Here is a 16,950-nt window from a genome sequence, read left to right as displayed (position 1 = left end):
ATTAAAATGGATTTTTTTTTCTTCCCTTAGCTTGTTTAGCCACTTAAACAGATGTGTGATTACTTATACTGTCTCGGGGTTTTTTTGGGAAAACCAGTCTCATTTGAATGAAATCACTGCTTCAGGGGAAGAGAAAGGGAGGAGGTGGCTTCCGCATTGGCTGGATCAGCTAAGCTCTGTCTTCCAGACAGTGGGATAAGTAGATTATTTGGTGGTTTTTTTTTTCCTTTTTTTTTTTTTCCCCCACAAGTGGCTGGCACTCTGGCATAGGCTGAGCTACTTGGCATTGGGAGTTGCCAGTAGTTTTACTGTGGCTATGATAAACCACATTGACTTCTCAGTGAGCATACTCATTTGTTTTACTGCCTTGTAATGCTTTCATTCTTATTTGACTGTACTTTCTTATTTAGGTTTCTTTAATAAGTAGTCCTGTTTGGTTTTCATGTAATACTGCAGGGCGAGTGCTGTGGTGTATGTGTGCCTAGCTCTTTCTCAGTGTCACATTTTACAATTAATGAGGTCCGCTTTGCCACCTTTTCAGAAGGTTTTTAATTACAGTTTGTGGAGGGTAACACAGCTTTATTCAAGGCAACTGGATATCTTTAGTTTTTTTCTTAACTACGATAAATCCTCTCGAGCAGCTGTTAGCTCTTCAGAATGCTCGATGGCATCTCTAGCATGGCAGGAGTTGGCCATGGGTCATGGTCAAGTTAAACACTGTGTTTGCCAAGGTACTTTCCCTGGTGGTAAATTAAAGCTGGTTCTCAATCAGTATACTCCTTAAGCAAAATACTCACAAGTGAAAAATACCACGTTTCCTTGCTGTGTGTGGTGGTGCGCTTTTTTCTGTCTGGTCTTAATCCATACCAGTGAAAACCTGGTGTTCAGTGAAACAGATATATGATGATGTTCTTGAGTACGTGCCCTTCAGTGGCTAGTGGTAGCTTGATTTGGTTGTGATAACTGAAAATTAGCCATAATTGTAGGACAGCTGTTATTATTTAGTAATAAAGATTTTTAAACTGGTTTTAGAAAGAATTTGAAATAAAACCTCAAAGCTTCTCGGTATAGAATGAGTATAATCAACATAATAATGTTGAATTAACAAATAATCTAGGCTGATGTTAGTCTACAGAAGTCAACATTTAGTATTTTCTTTACTCTGATTAGACACTGAAGATATTGTGGAATATTATTGTGGAATTGTGAATTCAAAGACAAGGCAATGACAGGTTTCTGGCTTCTGACAGTGGGCTTAAGCAATGATTGTGATATGATTAAGCCCCTGCAAGACTAGTCATGTAAAATTTCAGAATGTTCTTGTAATATTTAAAGGTTTACAGTTTACTGCCAGCACAGCTGTATTTCAGTGGTGAAAACCAGACAGAACTGACTCTGGCAGAAACATCTACCAGAGTTGTCTCCCTCTGGAAAAAATCCTGAAGTGATTGAAGGGGAATAATGTGTTGCATCGCCAGCACGGTGCTGCTTTTGATGACTGGTTGTAACAGATCTGTGCTGTAGCTCTCAGTGCATCAGATAGAAGAAGACAGAAAACGGGCCTCTCGGGCAAACAGTTACATTGCAGAATTCCTTGGCTCAAGAGCACTGAAGCCAAAAGTTTCTTGGCATTCTGACTGCATTCCTTTTCCAGTATGTGCTCAGAATAACTTGGGACTTTTTGGAGCAGAAGTGGGACAAACGTTTGAATGTAGACATAAAAGTCTATGCTCAGCTTAGCTGTTCAGCTGCAACTTTGAAAATGCATTAGTTTTTGTCCAAAGCACTGTATGTTAGTGGGCTGTAATCCTTTTTTCTGATTCAAATAATCCAAAAAAAGCCTGTCTTGCTTAAACAAAAGCAGATGCTGTTCGTTGTTTGTTCATTTTGGATGTTACGCTTGTGTTGGGAGAGAAGAAGAGTTTTGGAACAAGTTGGCATTACAGCATAAATGCATTTGACCTTTTTTGGTCCTCGTTGGTCGCTTTGGTTTTGGCTTAGGAAAGTGGACCTTAATGCAAGCCACAGTTCAGTGCTGTGCTCATTCCTGAGTTCAGGAAAAGCTCTGAAGTTCTGTATTAACAAACCTTCATATTTGGTTCTGTCTGCAAAGTTTATTTTGTTCATAGAGGGACCATTTTACTCTTTCATCTGATGCTATCACCAAAAGTATTTTAGTTCTAGGCTTCTGAGTGATTTCTTTGTACATCTGATGATGGATCATATGTCTTTAAAGCTCTTAGCCCTCTGCAATGGGTTTTTTAAAGTTATGTTTTGCAACTCACAAAGTGACTTGTAAAAACTAGCTGTCATTTAGATGCTTGCCTGTTGTCCCATAGGACACTATTTATGCGTTTTCAAGTATTGGTTTGAAATTAGAGGAGCTGACTAGTGCTTATTTAACTTAATACTTTCCTCAGGAAATGCTGCAATTGCAGTTGTTGATGTTGCAGTACTGAAGCTAAGCCTCTGGACTTTGTTTGGTTCTGAGGATCATCTGTATGTTGATGGCAGGCAGTCGCATCCCAATGGTTCTTCCTTTGGTTACATGCCTTTATTTTTTCTATTCAAACGTGCCCTTAGTCTGCATCAGATTGGATCACTGGCAATGTGGGTCATATTGCACCAGCTCTGGTCTCTGGTTTTGAAGTCAGAAGTCCTAAATAAAAGATGAAGAGCGAGGAGAGCTAATCCTGACTAGGTCAAGTACTGGCTCCTGTCAGGGTGGCTCATGTGAGCAAAAGGGGCTGAAGACCTGCTGGGTGTGGCGGCAGCGGCAGCTCCAGAGTCACCTGAGAAGAGCAGTGTAGGCAGTTCCCGTGAGGTGCCTCGAGGTATGGCTTTATGCTGCCCGGGTGTTGCACTTTGGTAAATGCCCACATCCCTCCTTTTGCTTTATGGTGAAAGCGCGGCAGCTTTTCCGTCAGAGGAGGTGACTAAACCTTAACTGGCTGGGGACGCGCACGCCTGTGCTGTCACTGCGGCGTAACTCCTCTGCTTTGGGTTTGGTAGCATTGTGGAAGTGGCCATAAAACTTGAAGACTGAGATCAGTTCTGACTCAAAGAATTGTTTCTGCTTTAAATGTGGATTAGCCCGAGCAGTACAAAACATATTTTCCTTAGATGGGGTCAAGTGTTGTTTTTTCCAATACCGTTTTTCAAAGGTAGACTAGATCTTGCATGTGGCAAAGGTAGATGAATGTAAGTCTACGTTAGCATAATTTACCTGCAGGAAATGTCTGTTCCAGTGTAAACACAGTAATGTAACTATAGTGGAAAATTCTGAAATACACACTGCTATTGGGAGGGGTGGCTTTGCAGTTAAATATTAACATCCATAAAAGCATACAGCTATGGGAAGTAGACTGCGGAGTGAAGTCTGTCTTCATCTTGTGAGGTGGGAACACATTAATCCGTATAGGAGCTGGAATCCTTACAGCAGTTAGGTGCACAGTAGAAGATTGTGGGTTGAGCTAGTATGAAGCAGAATGCCCAGAGTAACCAAACTGACTGTTTTATCCTTTTTGTAATGCTTCTAGAATTTAGACTCCTGAATGCTCAGAAGTCACATGCCAGTTTTTAAGACAGTCTAGTATCATTAATCAGCTGCAAGCTTTACTTTCCAACGATAAAGGAGGCAATTTGTATTTTATGGCAGAAAGATAACTTATTTCTTCTTTCAGATCTTCATTAATGACACTAATAAAGGCTGGAAGAGAAATGGCTCTATATATTCTCCACAGCAAAGTGTTCGGAAGGATATGCCAGCTCTGACAGAAGGGATGCTTGTAGAAATGAGACCATAAGCTTGAGGAAACATAAATCAGTTTATGAATCCTTGTGTCCTGGGGTTTATCAACAACTATTAAAGGAATCTCAGCCTTATCTGCAAAGGCACCATGAGTTTTCAAAAGATAAAATAGCTTTCTGAATTTAAGACAGTTTCACTGGAAAACTTGGTTTTCCTGATCTTTAAAAATCCTGCTGTTAGAAAATCCTAGTGTTAGTCATCTTAACTTGCGAAGTCTTTCTTCATTCTCCCCACTGTGGCCCCACTCGGTGCATGGCTGGGAACTGGCAGAGAACTGAAGAAAAAGTAGTTCTTTTGCCTGAGTGTCTAAACCTTTCTCTGGCTAGTTCTGTCCCTAAAGCTTAGTTCTCTTGTGATGATACTTTTTGTTGGCTTTTCTTCTCTTCTCTCTTTCCCAGCCCCTCTCACCCCCTCTATTTTAAAACGCTGGATATCTACCAGTCCATGCTCCGGCCTTGTCTTCAGCCCTTCCACTTGTGTAGCTCTGCTTCTAAGTACCCTGTGCTTAGTGAACATAATTGTTTTCTGTCATTTCTCTGAGGGGTACAGCCAGCATATCTTACACTGTGTTTTTAAATGGCCTAGGGAACTGGTGATAGTAATGATGAAAGAATGAGCCAGGTTTTGAGAATTGTATTGGTTAAAATTACCTTGACATGTTTCAAAGGATTTTGCTTATTATTATTAGAATAATCTGATGTGTATGGCTGTTGTAACTACTGAACCAGTTTTCAAAGGATTGAATTTTATCACAAGATTCAGGGTTTTGTGTGTTTCTAGCCCACTAAAAACTAAAATTTTCCAACTCAGCAATACGTACTTCATTGTCAGAGCAATCATGAGATGCATGCCATCACTGGGTGCCCTGGAGTGGCTTGCTGTTGCTATGTAATGGACCTTTGTTGTGGTAGGACAAAGACTTATTGATAAATTGCCTATAAAAAGTGGCTTTGGAATATTACTTTATTGTCAGTGAAGTCTCTATGTACTTACAGTTATGTCTTTCCTTACAACACCTGCAATACAATAAAGATCCATAGTTCCTGGTTGCGGTTGCCTCGTTATAGCACTGCACAGTGAGAGATATGAGCAGTAAGCTGGAAGATGACTACAAGTAACTAGCTATGCCTTGCAGAAGGCAAAAAGAATAATAAATAACAAAGAACAATATTGACATTGGAGAACTGTTATCAAAAGGTGTGGCTGCTCAGACGAATATGATTAGCTGTGCTGTCTTGACCTTGCCCTTAAGAGCAGTTGGATCATCTTCAGTGTGTGAAAGATAATTTATTTTGTTGTTTGAAGTCTTGTTTTGATACATTGTGTGAGCAGCTGTTGGAGGACATGACAAGTAAATAGGTTAGTTGTCATGGTGAACTAACATAGCTTAGTTGACTTCATAAATGTGCAGATTTCTCTGTAATAAAATCCTCATGATGTCTGCAGCAAAAAACATCATTGGAAGGTGCAAGTACCAAAACAAAACAAACAAAGAAAAAACCCCACTCCAAAATGATGCTGAAATCCATGTGTACCGTTCCAGTATATGAAGTGTATTTAAATACTCTGAGGATGCTCATCTTTGTGCATTATGTGGAGATTCCTTCAGGATATCTGATCCAGGTGTGTCAGCTGGACTTTGAGAGCAAAGGAGTGTTCCTACAAGATGATACTAGGTTTGACTGTAAGCCTGATAAATCTTTGATTGGAAGAGTGTAGTGATATGAAGACAGTAAAGGCAGTAAACCCCATGATTTGTTACTGAGTCTGTCTTTAAATAAAGATCTTTCTGTAATTGTGAGCATAGTTCGATGGCATAGTCCTACCTTCTAATTAATGATCTATTCTCTTCTGCAGGCTGGCAGTGATGGTGAAAGCATAGGAAACTGTCCTTTTTCTCAGCGGCTGTTTATGATCTTGTGGCTGAAGGGAGTGGTGTTTAGTGTCACAACAGTTGACCTGAAGAGGTAAGAAATTCTTGGCTTATCTGACAAGCAAGAATGCAGTACGCTTGGTATAGAAATGTTTGTCTGGGGCTTCTAAATCTTGCATGACTTCTTTCCTGAAATGAAAAAGAAACTCTGTCCTCATAAATAGTAAGAGGCAACCTTGATGTAGGTGGTGCATTCATTGACGGTTATTTATGAGTATCCATAACCAAAAATAATGGGTCTGATAAATTCTCTTGAATTTGTTAAATGATACTCTTCTCCTGTAAAACTAACAGCTGACATGGAGTCTCTTATAATAGAATACTGAATCTTACTAACTTCACATCAAGATCCTCCAAGTGGAGACTGCTGGATGGGTATTTTAGATCAACCAATCTTTGACCAAATCTCCAATGGCTATTGGGTAACTGTCACAAATAACATGCGGCCTACTCCTCTTTTTAAAGATAATATTGCTTATTATGCAATAAGAATCAAAACAATGTGAAAATAACTGCCCATGAGGTAAATACAAGTGAAATAGAAGGGAAATGGGTAGGAATAAAATGTAAAATATGCTGCCTTTGTACAGTGTTAGCCAGATATGTCGTGGTGCTGTGTGTGCCACCTAAATTGCAGCTTCTCCATCTATGAAATGAAAACCTTAGTGGCTGAGAAAGGTGAGATGTTAATCCAGGAGTCTTAGTTTCCTAATGTTGGGTGTACTTTTATTAGAAGTGTTAATGCTAAATTCAGCAGAGGCCTTGTATTTGGTTTTGGTGTGAAGTAATGTTTTCACAGCACTAATGTAATGTTAGTCACTGAACTCTCTGGAGAGAGGAGAGACTGCCAGCACTTACAAACCTTATTTTCAGAAATAAAGCCAATAGAAATATACAGTGTTCACCAATGAATCTAGTGTAAAAATGTGTAAGAAAGAAATCACCCTGCTAGACTTAACCTCTTCTTGTAATGCTTTTGAAGGAGGTGACGTTTTAAAAAATGACTGAAGTTGCTGCTTCGGTGCTGGCAACTAGTGGTAAATATTTCCATGTGTAGTGAGGCTGAGGCAGAGCACTCGGAGGGGGAGAAAGCAGCTTTTGTCAACTGTGTGTGCGTTTGTAGCAGCTCAAAGATCTTCTCTGGCCAATGTGGGATTTTACTGCAAATATAATTGTTGCTGCCAGCACACATAAACCAAATATATCCTATCTTCCATTTAGCACTGCGTGTGGTTTATGGAAACCTCCGGAGTAGAACTGGTGCTTGTGTCCTTTTTGTAGTTTTGGATTTCCTCTACTTTTAATGATGGTGTTATTTAACCTATTGCAGTTATTGAGGTGGGGGAGTGGGGTGAGAAGAAGGTTGAAAGAGACATTTTATACTTGGAAGCATTTTTACTGCTGAGCCAGTCTGAGAGATACCATTAAAATGCCGGAGATGCCTGATGAATTGGCCTTATTTATGTCCCTTTGGCAACTTTGAGTTAATTGGATGGGGGAATGGGGTGTAAGACTAACTTTTAGAGTATAAATTGGTTACAGATGTTTAAAATTGTCCTTTCTTACACAAGGAAAGCTTTCTAGTGGTTGGTTTATTTTTTTTATATTGAGGGGGGGAAAACACAAACTAAAAAAGCTGTGTGGGAATAGGTCAAATGAACTCTACCTTTTTGTTGTACACTGAATGTATTTTCTGGTAAAGAAAAAGAAGGACCACTGAAGCCAATTCAGATTTGAATAGACATTGATACAAACTAAATTCCTTTTAGGCTTCATTTAAAGCTTCATAAATACAAATTTAATGTTCTGGGTTGTCTTAATACCCACTTGTAGAGTAGTGGAACTTGCAGAATGTCAAATTCAGCTAACTGCTCAAGTGGAAATGTTTTATGCCAGACGGTGATTTTGCCCTGTTAGTGTTACCAGAGTGAAAATAGGTGCTAGATGTTGCCTTAAATATGTCAAATACTGTCCCAAGAAACTGCTTTTACAGGTATGTTATTCTCTTCTTTTTGTTCCTGTTAAAGCCAGAAACTTGTTGAAGAGCTGAGAAGTAGTGGTTTTAGGCCTCTGAATTTATTTTGCTAGCCAAAAAAAGAAAAAGGGTTTACTTGCAAACCATGCTTCTGCCTCATTCTCATAGCCTGATTTCTGCACAACAGTGGGGCAAACTCTGTCTGTTTGTCAGGCTTAAAAGGTCGTGGTTGGGTACAAAAGTTCACAAGTGACTTGGGACACAGGAAAAACTGAGTCTGATTTGAGTGACTCTCTGGTGTGTATTTTTCCCTTCCATAATTGCATTGGACATGATACTGTGCTAACAAAAGAACATTTTGCAGTTCTCAGTTCTGCTCTTAAGACACAAAAATATGCACATAGGCAAAGTGGGACATACTGCCCTTTCAAAGAAATCATGCATTTCTTGCTTCTACTCAGTCAGACAGAGGCTGTATTCTTTCCTTTTTCAGAAGCAGCATTTCAGTGCTCAGAGATTTGACTTGTGCTTGTGACTGGAGCAGAGTTGCAGTACATAAACCATTTGTTGGGCTTGTAACAACATTCAAGGCCAGCTTGCATTCAGTTGAGTTTTGAAATCCTATTTTAAACATCTTGATTGTGTGGTTTTACAATTCTGTTGACAGAAAAAGATTAAATAAAGAGATTAGTAAATATTAAAGACTGCCCAGAGGTGAATGCAACTTCAGCAGTGTAAAAATGCCGCTTAGGAAGTGGAGACAAGGGGGTTTTATTGCTGGCATTTTTTTTTTTCATGTTACTCTTCAAACATTCATTGCAGTACTTGTATAATTTATAAATCACTGTAGAGCATACTACATTTGGGGGCTGGCTTTTGTCTGATCTTCAATAAATTATTTGAATGCTAATTTCTCTTCTAGTTTGTGGCAAAGCCATGAAATGTCTGTAGCTTAACTCTGGTGTTAAAGAGCTTGCCCACTTAATTAGGTAGTGATAGTGAAGTATTTAAGGTGTGGCTCTACCTCCAAATACCCTGGTAAACTTTGAGGCAGGTACTAGCTATCATGGAATTGTTTTGAGTGGTTATGGAAGTCTGTTTGTGGTTTGTTTGTTTTTTTTTTTTAAAAAAAAAAAACCCTGTCCAGTTTTACCTCTGAAGTAAACTTCACTCTAATATTTTTTAATTGTATTCTTGTTTGACTATTAAGGGAAGTTGTACTTTTAGCCTTTGAAGGATATTCCTGTGTACTCGTGGTGCTCTAAAGGCTGTGGCTTGTATGTGGTAAACCAGGGTTTGTTTATGATCTGCTGGCAAGAGTAGCCAACTGGAAGTCAAACCCTGTATTATGTTTGGGCTTTGGCTGTGGGGTGTTAATCTCTGCTTTCTTTTTCTTGAAAGATGCAGGTGGTCTGACTGGAGTGGCAAGAGGGGTTAATAAAATGGTCTGGGATCCTTGAGATGCACTCTGATTCTTTGGAAAACTTTTTTGGTTAGTTCATTAGACTAGTCTGTTTCTGAAATAAAACCTTTCCTTTGATAGCATTACTGCAAATCTGGTGGTCTTGCCTGTGTTTGTTTTTAAAATAACATTCCTTTTGAGGAATTTTATCTAGCCAACATGCAAAACTGGAAGGGAGCCACAAGGACTTCCTGTAATTGTGGGCTACAAAGCTGTATTTAAATGAAGCGTTAAGCTACTTAAAGCATTAACTGATGACAGACTTTAAATTCTAAAAGTAAGAGGGCAATGGCAACTATTAGTGAGAAATAACTTCTTGGAAGCTTAAAAATTGAAAATGGGTAAATTCTTGTATTAATGAGATGTCTGTCACCTGGCTAAAAGCAGAGTTTAATGTTCTTAAGTATGAAAATCCATTTTCATTCAGTTTTACGTAGCCAAGTACCTGTGTCTGTCCTAAGTACGCTTTGGCGCAATATACTGTTGCTGTTTGCCCTGCTTAAAAGGCTCGTCAGTGGGCAGGACGTGAGATTCTGACAGGGGTTTTTGTCAGAAATTGAGAGCAACGTTTCTACAGGATAAACTTGTAAACTGTGCTTAGCTTAAAGTCTGAGTGCTATTCCTGAAAACACTGCTTTGCCATGCTGCCCTGAATGAGCACGTGTGTGTGTATTCCTAAGCCAGTTTCCCTGTGGAGTACAGTCAGGAGGCTTTCTTGACTGTAGTTCCAGTATCCAGTAAATCCTGGTGCTGGCTCAGAAATGTGGCTGCGTTGTACAGAGCACAAACCCAGTTCAAGGGTCACGGTCCAGTTTGGGTTTGTTCAAACAGTAACAAAGGGGCAACTTTATCTCAGCAAACTTTCTGCAGGATCAGTTTGTTGTTCCTCATGCAGCATGATGCCAGCAAAAGGGAGTTGGTCATCCTGTACCGTGTGCTCTGGTCAGCCTGACAGAAGTGTAATTCTGTGCCTCATCTGGATCGTGGGTGTTGGTACTGGGGATGGTCTGAGGCACTAGAATTGCAGACTGTCCTCCAAAGTGTGGAGAGGTTCTTTGAGCAGCTAGACTGTGTCCTGAGCAGTCATCCTGGCCTGTAGTCAATAACTTCATCAGAGGGAAGTTTTAAGTGCTGCTGCTGAAGAAGTGCCAAGCAGTACTGTAACTTTATTTCTGCTGGTGCTGAGACAGTTGCACTTGCATGGGGATAACTAATACCATGATGATTTACTGGGGAAAAATTGGCTGCAGCTTTTTAGACGATGCTTTGAATTTTATAGCTTGTAATGGATCTACATCTTATGGCTGACTTCAGCTTTGCAGCTGAACCTGCTGATGAGGCAGATGTGAGAGCTTTACATTAAAGAGTAAGTTAGACATTTTGGGGTGAAGGAGTAGGTAGGTATAAGTGCAGCTGACATACAGGCTTTAAACAAATGCCTGCAGTGTTGTTCCATGTCACTGCAGCATCAAGGCACAACTAGGGGAGAGAGAAACCAGTTGCTTATAAAACAGGCTGGCTTAGCTTGATTACTGTGAAAGGAGCTGGAGTGAACAGTGAGAGGTATCGCCAAAACTGACTGAAGATTTAGAAATAGCTGAGTATTTTAGCGTGATGGTGTTTCTCTTATGTCTAGCTGTACTGATGTCGGGGATTCTCCTTCCTTTGCCCAAGAGTGCTGCTCTTATTTGTAAACAGTTTTTTCACTGGAGGGAGCTTTAAGCATCATTTTTTAAACATGATGTTTAAGCATCTGTCAACTTGTTTAGAACCAGATTCTGTGTGCACATAATAAATGGTTTATACATACTGCTCTGTATCAGACTTGCTTGTTTCCAGAGAAGCTCTGTGTAAAGGGGGAGGATTACCACTGATCACAGATTACGCTATATATAAACTCTACTGCAGATCTGGGGAAAGAGAGAATGTGTTTGTGTGGTGTGTATGTATCCCCCCACTAGTCAACATTATATTGACTTGAGAAAAAACACAGCCAGAGGTAGAAGGAAGTACATGTTTTCAGGTATTTGATGTTTAATTGTTACCAAGTATGTGTTTAAAATGCTAATCAAGCTGTAAAGTCGCTTTTTAAGAAGAAAAGTGGTGATACCTTTTTAAAACTGCAAGGATGTGAAAACCTGAGGTAGTGCTTTTGTGATTGTAGCAGTGAAAGCTAGGGTCACGGATGTCACATGCTTACTTGTGTACTGGTTTGTATTTCACCCTAGAAAACCAGCAGACCTTCAAAATTTGGCTCCTGGCACTCATCCACCCTTCATAACTTACAATGGAGAAGTGAAAACAGATGTGAATAAGATTGAAGAGTTCCTGGAAGATGTTTTGGCTCCACCCAAGTAAGTGTTAAAATGATAATTTGTCACTTTAGATTAGATGGAGTGTTCTCAGAGGGGTTTTCTGCACTGATTAAGATGTTCTTTAGCATCAATAAAGTGAAGATAAGACACTGAAAATAGCTTGGGGTTCTTGCTTGTCATACCTTCTCTCCCTCCAGCTCCCTCATCTTTATATTACAAACTTTTCTTTTAAAGATTATTTTAAAATTGCCCTTTGTAGAGTCCTGTTATCCTTCCTGCAGTTTTCAAACTAAATGACTTTTGATGACTGAGGCAAGCCATTCTGATGATATGTCCAAATTATGTAGATGAGAATGAGCCTGTTGTACAAAACTTAGTCCTGACTCCGTAATAAACTGTTGTGGGAATCTGTTTAAGGAGATGTGCAGTGTCCTTTTGGAGACTTGTATTTGCAGTCATTCTTCTAGAAGTAAGGTGTTATTTAAGTCTTCAAGAATTTGTTGTTATCTTGTTCTCAGCAGGAATATCAGAGAACTTGGATTTAATGTTAAATTTTTTTTTTTATTCCTTCCAGCTTTCTGTAAGCAGAGGGACAGTTGGTAGTTGTACAGAACCAGTGATTATTAAATGCAACCTGGAAGTAATTTTTTAAAAAATTAATTGCTTCATACTAGGTATGATGATGAGTCCTGGAGCCTTGTTATTTAGTATTTGGAAATTATAGTGAAAAATACTGAACACTTTTAAAAATAATTAGATTACACAGCTCAAGCATGAGAAATGCATTCAAGCTTTCTCTAAACTGTTGGCTTTCTTCTCCCTCAGCTGGCAGGCAATGGGAAAATGCAGACGCTGCCTTTAGCACACTGAACTGTTTTGGCTTTTTAGTGTGCCAAGACTTTTCTTTTTTGTTAAAAGATTTGGAGTCTGTGATGTTCTGGGACAGCTGATATTAATTTAAATAATTAAAAAAAAATCTCCAGTGAACAGAGACTGGACAGGAGTATTTAATTTGTTACCTGTTTGATCCCTAGCTACATTCTTGTGTACAGAGCTGTGGTTTGCCCCCTTGGGAGCACTGCTGTGCTAGGGTAAGGGAGCTGGCTTTTGTGACCCTGGGCTGTTTCAGACCCTCTGTCCTTGAAACAAATGCCTGATTTAGAAAGCAGAAATATGCTTTGGTTTTCCTCTGAAAAGTGATTAAAAAAGCGTTGGGTTTAAAAATCTTAACTTAAATGGAAGTGTGTGATACTACACTTTAGGAGCAAGTCCTCCACATGAATCTGAAAACAGATAAATTGGTAAATGCACATGATGTAGAAACTTTTTTTTTTTTAAAAAAAGGGCCGTTTTGTGCTAGTTAATGTACCATGAGCATCATTCTGCTAAATGTGCTGTAGATCTACTCCTTTCTACTTTTTAGGTACCTAAAACTTTCACCAAAGCATCCAGAATCAAACACTGCTGGAATGGATATATTTGCCAAATTTTCTGCATTTATCAAGAATTCTAGACCAGAAGCTAATGAAGGTGGGTTACTTGAGGGCCGATAGCTGTGCACGCCTTGTTTCATTGTCTTGTGTTTTTCCGAGCAGCCTTGCTGTGAAGTGTCTCCCTGACAGATTTTGCTGCATGTTGATGGGCACTTGAGAGGAAATCTTATGAATTAAACCTGTGGTTTAAAGTTAATGGTCAGACACAAAGATTTCAGCCCTTCCAAAGAGAACTTCTGTTCATTAGCCAGGTTCATTCAGAATTTTAGTAGGGCACACGTGGTTTGTAAATACCCCTGGCACTGAAACTTCTCTATGCCACAGCCACTCAAAACTCTTGAACTGAGTAGAAATGATTTTAACAGCCAGAACTAAATGCCATGCAGAGTTTGTTGTGCCCCGGTGGCTGAGTTTCCATGCGCTGGCTGTGAGGCCTTTCTGCACACTTGATTATTTGACCTTTCTAGGTTCGAGGGCTCCCATTCAGAGTTCTGAGTTAAGCTTAGTTCGTGTTGCTTTCTTTAAAGGATTAAGGCCTTTCTATGTGGAGGCAACATAGCGGATGGAAGGTGAGAGATCAATAAGAGATCAAGACTGCACAATTAGATCTTTAAATAATTTAGTACAAATCTTCTGGCCTCGATGGACAAAGTTGTACCTCAACTTGGAGGGAAAACTTAAGCTGAGAATCGGAATGCCTTTCTGCATTCTGATGGCAAAGATGATGAGAGATGCAAAAGATTTGTAAACAGCCGGAAAACTATTCAATTTGGTGGGGTGTGCTGCCCTCTGCTGCTGTATGCCATAAACCTCCTCCGTAGTCTGTGTGTTTAGTCGTGGCTGTTAGCTGAGCATGTGACATTAAACAGATTATGTGTGAATGAATATAAACCTTAATTCTAATTAGTTTAAGCCAGTTAGGAATAGTCTTAAGAAACTGACATAAGCCACTTTTTAGACCAAAAATAAACACCTGTGGACATGCTTGGAGTCTTTTAAATTAGTGCAAACTCATGTATAAACCAGCTTTTAAATAACCTGCATCTGTGTGATATTTAAAGGGATTCTAGTTCAGTTTCGGTGTTACTAGTGACTGTGAAGGCAGCTCCAGCAGTAGTGTTGCTAAAAAAAATTGCACAAGGGTCAAAAATTCATCATTATATGGTCTGTTCTGGGTAGTACAGTAGTGTGGATTTTGTTTTTCAGATCTGCTACTACTGTCAATATTCTAAATGAGAATTTGCTTTGAAGTTTGTGTGCTGTAGTTTGGCTTTCTTAAAACTGTGCCTCCCTCTGTAGCCTTAGAACGTGGCCTCTTGAAAACCCTCCAGAAACTGGACGAGTATCTGAACTCTCCTCTTCCCGATGAGATCGATGAAAATAGCATGGAGGATATTACAGTTTCTACCCGCAAGTTTTTGGATGGCAATGAGATGACATTAGCAGACTGCAACCTGCTGCCCAAACTACACATTGTCAAGGTAAATGCTTTGTGTATTATGTGATCATGAAGGACAAATGCTTATGGCTTATGACATTCTGGAGTCCAGCTAATTTCAATCATTTATAAGCTCCCACGTAACTTCGACTACGATATTAACAGGACATGAAATTGTGTAAGATTTGGGTGATTCACAAGGGCTTTAGGGATAGAGCAGTTGAAATCAGTGAAGGTGCGAACCAGTAGGTGGGTTGGGCGGCAGATGATAAAATGGCAAAAAGCCAAAACCCGTGTTACTGCGCTGACCAGTGTGGTCACAGGAAGTTGCAACGCTTAAAAGAATGAGGTGTGAGGCCTTTCTGCACACTTGATTATTTGACCTTTCTAGGTTCGAGGGCTCCCATTCAGAGTTCTGAGTTAAGCTTAGTTCGTGTTGCTTTCTTTAAAGGATTAAGGCCTTTCTATGTGGAGGCAACATAGCAGATGGAAGGTGAGAGATCAATAAGAGATCAAGGGGATAAGAGATCAAGAAGGACGGTGAACATCATGTGGCTGGTTAATGTTTGAAATGGGTGTCTTCTCACCTCTGTAGAGAAAACGGCTCTGTTAGCAGCACAGTACATGGCACAGTGTGAAATACAAAGGACTGTACTGGAAAAAACAGAAAAAAGTGGGAAGTCTGTTCTAAAGAGTAGCCTAGGATAACTACAGGAGTGAAGACGTGCCTATATAATTGTGGTTTGATTTCTTTTCACTGTCTCTGGCGATCTTTGTCAGTTTTGTACTGCAGATGGAGCCACAGATTAAGTTTCTGCCTGGATGCAGAAGTGTTTACTTTAGTGAGGACAGCAACACAAACAAACAAAGCGAGGCGGTATGCTGCCAGGTCCGGGCATATCCCAGAGGGGCAGGTTCTGCTGACTTTAGAAGTGACTCTGAGTGTACGTGTTGGAAGGATGGCTTAATGAGAGAGTGACAGGGGTTGGAAAAGTGGTTTAAGTTGAAGGATGTAAATTCATAATCTAATTCTTTTGTTCTAGGTGGTGGCCAAAAAGTACCGCAACTTTGAGATTCCCAAGGAAATGACAGGGATTTGGAGATACCTGACGAATGCTTACAGCAGGGATGAATTCACCAATACCTGTCCTGGAGACAAAGAAATTGAAATTGCTTACAGTGATGTAGCCAAGAGACTCACTAAGTAAACGGCACTTGCAAAAGAGATGACTTCTTGCATATTCCATAACAATGCTTCTAACAGACTGCTCTTTTCATATAAGATAGCAATTTTTTTTTTGCATGAACTTGCAGTTATTCAAAGTTATGGTGGATAGACCAGGTACAGTAATTACCTAAAGTTTGCAGACTTAATTATAGGCTTGTTTTTCCTTACCTCCTTTCACAGCAAGTTTGAATATCATTAATGCAGTTATGTTAATATTGCACTGGGGTAACTCTAGATTCCTCTGTATGAAGGGTTATCTTGCCCCCTACCACTTTTCTTTGCAAACATTTGGTTCCTGTCTATGAATTGGTTTGGGATACTGTCTTGCTATATGGTACAAGGAATATTTATGTATTTTGGAATTTATTGCTTTTCCAGAAGATCTATACACAATTGTTGTATCTGTGACACGTTGAACTGTACCTGCTCGTCTATCCTATTTACGTATAGAAGGGAACTTATTATCCAAAAGAGCCATTTGCAGAATATTTGGCAATGTTTTTTAAAATAATTTCTCATGGATTTGAAATCACAGTAATGGTTGAGAATGGACTCAAATGTGAAACTTGGATTTGAATGACCTCAGACATCAGGGAAGTTTGAATCTAGGCTTGAGCGCTATAGGAGGAAGCTTGCAGTTCAGAGTTAGTATTTAGTTGCGTCTTCAAGAGCTTGATGAGATTAAAAAAAACCCTTCTTTTTTTTTTTTTTTTTAAATTGGCAACCTATGTTTGTCCCAAATTCTGAGTTGAAGCAAACGATTAATTGTCAGGATGCCCTTTACCATCATGAAACCTGAAGAACCGGATGCTTGCCATCTGTTCGTCTTCAGAATTGCAAGTGGCTTTCCTTTTGGTAGTTAAGAGCCTTTATTTTGTATAGGTCTTTCTGGTGATACTTACTTACAAAATCTGTGCTGTCAGAAACAAAGTACCTGTAAACATCAGTGTCCCAGGTGATGAACAGCTACTGTATGTGGTGAATAGCAGTGCAATGATTAGTGATGCGAGACTGAACGCTAATAACCGTTAAAGTGGGAGTCTTTCTGGGAACTTTTGTAAGCTATTTCTTTCCTGAAGAAAGCTAAAGTGACCTTTAAAGATAACATTTGCCTTAAATTATAGTATGCATTTTTTCCTGAAAGGAAATCTGCTAATTACTCTTGTAAAGAAATGGTGTGTGAAATCCAGTCCTTTACATTGAGTTTACCCTAATTGCTTGTCTGTGCACCTGGGCTGCAATTTTGCATAATCATAATCATTGCACTACTATACATAATCTTTTTACAGCAACAC

The 16,950-nt window shown here is 39.5% G+C and overlaps 1 protein-coding gene across 1 annotated transcript in view; it reads left to right on the top strand.

Moving 5' to 3' along the window:
- CLIC4 (CLIC family member 4) overlaps positions 1-16,336 on the top strand; it is a 29,645-nt gene extending 13,309 nt beyond the window's left edge. The window contains exons 2-6 of the mRNA XM_086479287.1: positions 5,669-5,778; positions 11,410-11,535; positions 12,920-13,026; positions 14,289-14,470; positions 15,471-16,336. Coding sequence (XP_086335413.1) covers positions 5,669-5,778; positions 11,410-11,535; positions 12,920-13,026; positions 14,289-14,470; positions 15,471-15,635 — 690 coding nt within the window. The 3' untranslated portion in view covers positions 15,636-16,336. The remainder of the gene's footprint in view (positions 1-5,668; positions 5,779-11,409; positions 11,536-12,919; positions 13,027-14,288; positions 14,471-15,470) is intronic.
- The last annotated feature ends 614 nt before the right edge of the window (positions 16,337-16,950 follow it).

The sequence above is a fragment of the Leptosomus discolor genome, chromosome Z, assembly GCF_034619465.1.
Source record: "Leptosomus discolor isolate bLepDis1 chromosome Z, bLepDis1.hap2, whole genome shotgun sequence".
NCBI classification, from domain to species: domain Eukaryota; kingdom Metazoa; phylum Chordata; class Aves; order Leptosomiformes; family Leptosomidae; genus Leptosomus; species Leptosomus discolor.
This window is presented reverse-complemented; position numbering and strand designations above follow the sequence as displayed.